This window comes from Hyalella azteca, unplaced genomic scaffold, assembly GCF_000764305.2.
Source record: "Hyalella azteca isolate HAZT.00-mixed unplaced genomic scaffold, Hazt_2.0.2 contig6917, whole genome shotgun sequence".
Lineage (NCBI taxonomy): Eukaryota > Metazoa > Arthropoda > Malacostraca > Amphipoda > Hyalellidae > Hyalella > Hyalella azteca.
Window position 1 is genome coordinate 49,916 of NW_025937057.1, and position 7,167 is coordinate 57,082.

The window sequence follows — 7,167 nt, forward strand, 5'->3', positions numbered from 1 at the left end:
GCTCAGGAACAATCCCCCCATAGGAGCGCGAAATCCCATAGGACTTCTGACGAGCACAGACACGCGTCAAAAGTAAGGGGGCAACGGAATCGAAAACGTTAGCGGAAAGGAAGTAAGAGCAGAAGAATCACAAGAAACACCAATTAAAACTCAATATGTTATACGCTGCAATTGGAAAGCAAATACTGAGTAGACATGACTGGAATTTATTATCAGACGGATTTGCTTTTACTGTGAGAATGAACAAAATTTTACTCTACGCATCACAAATTCTTGACAACGGACTAACTGGAAATGATCCGTCTACAAAGTATATAAATTAAATCAATTTCAGTATGAGTTTCTATTTTTGTTCGAGTTAAAATTGAACAATTTAAAATGAAAAAATAACATATCAATTCATGACGGCTTAGAGAATCGCCAATTTATATCTACTCAAACTTTAATATAGGCTACCGTTGCATTCTATTTATTCCACAAAGTGAAAACAACTCGCTAAGTGTTGAAAAAATATTGCGCTATTCTCGAGATCAAACATTGGGTGACCGAGAATCTAACGAAAGACAATTGTATTCATAACGAAATCATATTCGCATAAGTTTACTTTTTCTGGTTTAGAAATGGAAACTCTTTGAAATTTTTTTTCAAATACTGTGTTCATAGTTAGTGTGAACATGCAAATGTTTCTAGACGATATTTTATATTCCACTATGAGCATGAAGTTTTCTATCAGGAGTATAGCTGCCAATCAGCGTCGTTGCTAAAGCGCGTTCACTGCATCAGAACGAAAATTTGTTTGTTTGCTGGAAAACCGCAAAAACGCTCAGTTGATTCGAGGACTTCAAAAATTACATCAGACAGCATATGGATTTTTCGTAAACACAAAAAATACACCAATAGTGAACGATTCTCCACGTCGTCTTGGGCTCGTAGAATTAATGTATCGGAATTTTGTCTTGTGAAGAATGAGTACTCGAGACTTCGCTATAGATTTTTCTTGGAGACAAGTCAAGTGCCGGCAGGAGAACAGTAACGAGAAAACAGCAGCACATTACGTCGCTTATTTGACTAGATGTGTCGAGGAGCTGCAAGACTTTGTTAACGTAACAACACCAATACTCAATCTCCAACTTTCATTAAACCTCTATCCATATTACCTTATCCTGACAGCATGATAGCTATGGTCCATATACATTCCCCTCTTCTAGATAGGAAAGATGCGCGAAATAATACAACTAGTATTGTTGACATGCATGCCTCACGTCCTAAAGATCTATTAATCAATGGTAATACAGATTACTAGCACCAAGGGATAGAACAACGATTCATCAGTCAAATGATAAACACAAACAATTGCTGATCCCAGGCACGACAACAATACACTAAGAAAAGCCTGACGCACGATTCACGGAGCCTCGAATGTCGCTAGTCTTGGCTAAAAATTAACAACGTCTCAAAACAACGCGACTTAAATAACAAACAAGAAACATTGTGAATACTACATAACCAAACTAAAATGCAATTCAACAAATATTAAACATTGTACCGAGTCTTATCTCTATAAATTATCCTAAACCACGACGCACTTTAAACACTTAGACACATAGAGAATACACGACGTCAAACAGAACAACAGAACAAGAATAAAGTTAGTTAAATCTACAGAAGATAAGCTTCCTTGTATTTCAGGTTCAAATATTGTTACTGACAGACAACTGTCTGTGGAAAAATAATCAAGAGACACTTACGTACATCAGTAACAACTGAAGCATACAGATACTTAGAATGATTTCAGTCTGTTACACCCAAAACACTCGGGAAAGATTGCCTAAAACAGATAATTAGATCGTTAAAAAGTTTATTGTTCAAGGTAAAATTTTAGGCGTGTGAGATACGGCTACATATGGTCTTGCATTGGGTGTCATAAATGCACCTTGACTGGCAAGCAGCGCTAAAATGATCAAAAAATCAATGGCTGAATGATCATCGATCAATGGCTGAACACCAGAGACTAAAGGTACACCGAATATCTGAAGATAAAACTAATTGAAACTGGTATTAATGCTTATTATTCATTATTTCAATACACTCGTCAAAATACTGAAGCTTTTTTACATGGAAGATTGTTAATGGTATTAGCAATTGAAGTGATAGACTAAGTAGCTTGATACGGGCTGTCTCCTTCAATAAATACATGCAAGCTGTAAGAAACTCATGGTTTAAAAACAGAATAATTGTTCTTATAAAATACCCTCCCTGTTATGGTAATGCGGTCAAATCAGAACTGATAGGCAGACACCGTTTTCAACAGAGCAATAAGAATGAGATTTATTTGATTCAATTTTAAAATTCAATATTAATGTGTATAGTAATATTACTATACAATAATATATTATAAAATGAATTCAATAATAAATTAGAATGTGCGCGCACGTTTGTGATAGGCTTTCATTAGTTTGAGAGCTAAGTTTGTCATATATCCGGCATTTAAATTTTGTCAGCCTACTCACTTGCACAGAATTTTTATAACTTCTCGTGAGCATTATCGATTTTAGCAGATATTACGGCAAAGTATGATCATGTGTCAAGCCTCGGCATCGCGCCTAGCAAGTATGATAACAACATGGACGGGCTAATCAACAGCGAGCAACAACTTCGATCCCTGAAAAAGCCTCGCCTAAGCAGCAATAGTAACAAGTTGATCGTCTCAACAATGTGATTCAGGCAGCGATGTCACGAGCAAACAAAGGCGGAAGATTGCAACCATGAATGAAAAGACGACTAGACAGGTAGTTGGCACAAGTAAAAATTTTACGTTGTGACCTCAAATTTTTTTCAATACATTTCTTAATATAGCGGAAACAACTCAAAATAAGTCGAGTTTGGTGGGGCAATTGTTCAATGACTTAATAAAATTTACTCTGCATTGCTGACATCAGTTCCTTTCATATTCCATTTTCTTTGTGATCAGCGCGGTTATAAAACTCTAAGAGATCCACACGGATCTCTGAAAGCTATGTCCCTGCCATCAGAAGAATGAATAAATCCAGCAAATCTGAGCCGTGCGCATTATAATTTGCAAAAATCAACCTCCGAAAGCGATCGAAATTCGATTTCCTACCTGCCATGAAACAAAGTTTTGAAATCAAATCATATGATTATTCGACTTTAATATAATAAGTACGCAATAAAAACTGAGAAACTTCGTGACCGTCACTTAAACATACGAAAAATACAATAACTTAACTTTTCATATAATTTGTATAAAATTAAACTTCCGGTAAACGAACTTCTTGTGGAAGGTTATTCAAGAACATTTGTGAGAAGTTAAGTTATCTACGCCTTTTTAACGTCAACCACGTCAGGCGGCTTGGCATTTTCTTCTTTTTTCGACTCTTGATTTTTCCCGCAAGTGATGAAGAGTAGAGGGAACATCCCCAGGATGCAGCCGAACACCACGCCAATAGCCCGCCCCTGAGGAACCATACTACCATAGAAATAATGCTTGTGCGGATTAGGCAATGCAATTTTTTAATATTATCAAAATTATAGGAAACATTTGAATAACAGACAGCTTGAAATTGTTTAAAATTAACATTTGAGTGCACAAGCGGCTGCAAGCTATCCATATTATGCGAGTCCAAACCTCTGCCATTTCCACATCTTAGTTTTGACATGTACAGCAACGTATGACCCCTAGAATAAACGCTTATATAATGATATTAGTACGATTAAGAGCAATTTTACAATGAACACTCACGGCATTAGCTGAATATCGCGCTCCAGGCGTCTCCATTTGCGTAGGTGTTAAAGGTGGAGCAGTAACACCAATTTTCTCAGCGGCCCACTCCACGTACCAGGCCGACCCAATGCCTGCCAAGTCACTGATGGTGTTACCGAGCGCTGCTGCTGCCATTGTGCTTATGCCAAGTAACGTGCCGATGGTCGCGTCTATGTAGTCGCCCTGTGGACAACATCTTGTTGATACTAAATATAAACACATAGCCCACCAACAATCTGGAAACCTAATACAAGAATTCCTAATATAAATCCAAATATATGAATTCTGAAAAAATAAGCACTCTAAAACAGAGGCCTAGTTAAGTGAAAATTAAGAGGCCATGTTTCTGAATAAGACAAAGAATAAAATCTTGTGTATATAGGTAGTCTGCAAACAGCTACCACATGAATCAGCTATTAAATATTTTGAGCCAAAATGTTTGAATAGGTAAGAGATACTTTAAAGGAAAACAAAACTATTTGAGAGACAACTTTTAATCAATGAAATAAATGATTGCAGAATTTATTGCAAAAACAGACTGAAAATAAATGTATTAGCTACAACTTACAGCAATAATCATGATGAGATTGTCAAGGAAGCCAAAGCCAACAAAGGGCAGTGCATTGAAGAGAGCCACTGCAATACAAGACCAGTTAAAACACAATAAAACTTTCACATGAATTCGTCATTAATTTAATTTTTTAAACGTTTGTGAACACATATACGTATATATAATCAAAAGACTATGAGTTTCAAATTTCTAAAGTAGCCATATGTTCCACATTTTCCAGATGAATTATATGCAGATTTCCCAACTAAGATATCTTAATTAATTATTATTTCATTGTTAGAACTCTTTGACATTATTTATTAGGGACTGTTAAATGAAGGCTTATTTCATTAAGTGGCTTACATTGTTGCAGTTGCTTTGCAGTTGGTTTAGCTGCCACTGCTGCAAAAAGAACATTTCACATGATATTTATACTGTTTTATTGGATACCATACATAGTTTTGATGGTGCATCAATACCGGTATTATTCTGAACTCAATTAATTATCTATGAAAAATAATGAACTATATACTTTTCTTATTTAAATTTTAATTTCTTGCACAGCTATTCGTAACTCATACTTATGCAAAGTCTTGACTACATATAAGCATCAATTTTATTCAAGGCTATAGTCACCATCAACAATCTTGAACAAACATTAAAAATGGTATCATCAGGAACACTTGTTTGAAATATTACCTGCTTTTTCTTTTAGCCATCCTTCAGGAATGGCACAGTAGGTGCCAGTCGGATCAGCCCCCAGCTTGTGCACAGAAGATGGTCGACCAAATCGAGACCTCCATCTCCAAGATGCCAATTTATCTGAAGAATGATAATTTTGCAAGATGGATGCTAAATTTTAAAATTCCACAAGAAATTGATAAGCAAATAAAATTTCATAAAATTTACCCTACAAAATTTTTTGGAATCCAGCTCAATTGTCTGTTTGCAAATTCAAGAATACTTAAACAATCCAGTGGCAGTTCAGTTGAAATTAAAGCATAAATTAATAAATAAAATAAAAAGCCCTTAAGGGGAGCGTCTGGGTCAAAATTGAAAATTTTGACTTTTTCAGTTTTTATCCTACTCATCTTAAAGCTTACATTCTGACGCATCTAACGGTACCAAAACCATCTCTGTACATTGATTTATGCCTTCACGACAGATTGCGAAAGGGTTAGGGGTGGTGGAGTTCCTTAACATTTAAAATAGGCCTAAATTATGGGTAGCACACTTAAATAGCTAGTCTGATCACGCTGTGCTTCAGTTATCTGCCTGCAGTCATATGGGATGGTTCTCGTGCCGTCGTTCGCACCATCCTTGACAGAAATTGAGNGTATTAACATATTATTAACATATTGAAAAATAAGGATTACATATTAATATAGGCAAAAAGTATCACAATGTATTTGGTTATGTTGAAAACGCAACATAATAGAATGTTGCCACAGCAAGTGCTCATTATCGTCTCAGACAAATTTACGTCCGGACTCACGCCCGGCATCTCATTACCTGGGGGAGAGATCTGCAGAGCCAAACGTTTTGAAAGCCCTGAATCCTGAGATAATTACTACAGTTTCTGTGCTTCTGGAATCAATGATTTTCAGCGCGTTATTAGTTCATATTAAAACTTGGTTTTTCTTATTTACTTAGCATACAGTTGAACTTATTTGCAGTTCATTTTCATTATTCAATTACATTGTTCTAATAAATCAAATAACTGATAAGATTTCAAAAATGTTTTCTAATGATATTGTGTTTTCTAATAGCATAAAATAGCATTTGTCGACTTGAATACCTATGTTCTAAAATTAATGGAAACATTAGTGAAACACTTAAATTCATTATCAATCACCCATAAAAGTGTTCCAAATGGGCGGGATTTGTTGTCATTTACATAACAGTGTGTGAAGGAACGCAAAAGATAAAAAAATAAATATAAGGCTACACATTTGCTTGCATAGCAATACAACCTTGGAAGCGCGTGCGATGATTTATTAAAGCAGCAGTAATACTAAGCAATATCTATGTATACTAAACTTTTGTGCCCCATTGATTCAATCTAGACATATCTCTGGTACCACGTCATGGATGAAATGATTAATTATTAAACGCAAAAAAATTAATGCGGCATATAATGACGTCCACCTAAGTGAATTTCTTGCCAAAAATAGATGCCTTGAGTGCCATCTTGTTGAGAAAAAAATAGATAACCAGTTGAAAAGTTTGCATGTAAGACTGTAGTTTGCACGTAATTTCGTAAAGACTCTAATAAAATGATTAAAATTATAATAATTTTATCGTTGTCAATGTCACAGCCACATAAATCACCTTCAATTAAGCAGCTACAGCACCTTACTTGCCGCTCGTCAATTTAAGCCATTTAATATTGGTCCGAAGTCCGAACTATGATTTGTAAGGTTCGATTGCCACACAATAACTAAAATGCTTTTTCTATCATGCCACAAAATTTTGGCTTAGTTTTGTTAACTAAATAGATCGTAACTTATGAAGGACGGAGACAAAATGTGTTGTTGCCTGTAACAAAGTTAGTGGCATTGACAGTACAGTAGATTGATTGGGAAATCTCATTCAACGTTTTAAGAGATCGTTTGTATACTAGCAAACACTCGCGTTTCTCAGGGTTGGCGATTTTTTTGATTTTTTCATGATTTTATTTATTTATTTGATTTTTTTGATTTTTTCAGCTTTTTTGTATTTTTGAGGTGTTATTTTTTATGTTGCAATTAGCCTACTAACAATAACAGTATATGGATCATAATGGATGGCTAATAAGGGCACTTATTGCCTTCAATAATGGCCAACAGGCCAAGGT

The 7,167-nt window shown here is 35.3% G+C and overlaps 1 protein-coding gene across 1 annotated transcript in view; it reads right to left on the reverse strand.

Moving 5' to 3' along the window:
• Window positions 1-2,404: 2,404 nt before the first annotated feature.
• LOC108678863 (transmembrane protein 65) overlaps window positions 2,405-7,167 on the reverse strand; it is a 6,687-nt gene continuing 1,924 nt past the window's right edge. Inside the window, exons 2-6 of the mRNA XM_018167362.2 lie at window positions 5,031-5,153; window positions 4,695-4,733; window positions 4,350-4,417; window positions 3,761-3,964; window positions 2,405-3,474 (exon numbers count right to left, since the gene is read on the reverse strand). Of these exons, the coding sequence (XP_018022851.1) occupies window positions 3,337-3,474; window positions 3,761-3,964; window positions 4,350-4,417; window positions 4,695-4,733; window positions 5,031-5,153 (572 nt within the window). The 3' untranslated portion in view covers window positions 2,405-3,336. The remainder of the gene's footprint in view (window positions 3,475-3,760; window positions 3,965-4,349; window positions 4,418-4,694; window positions 4,734-5,030; window positions 5,154-7,167) is intronic.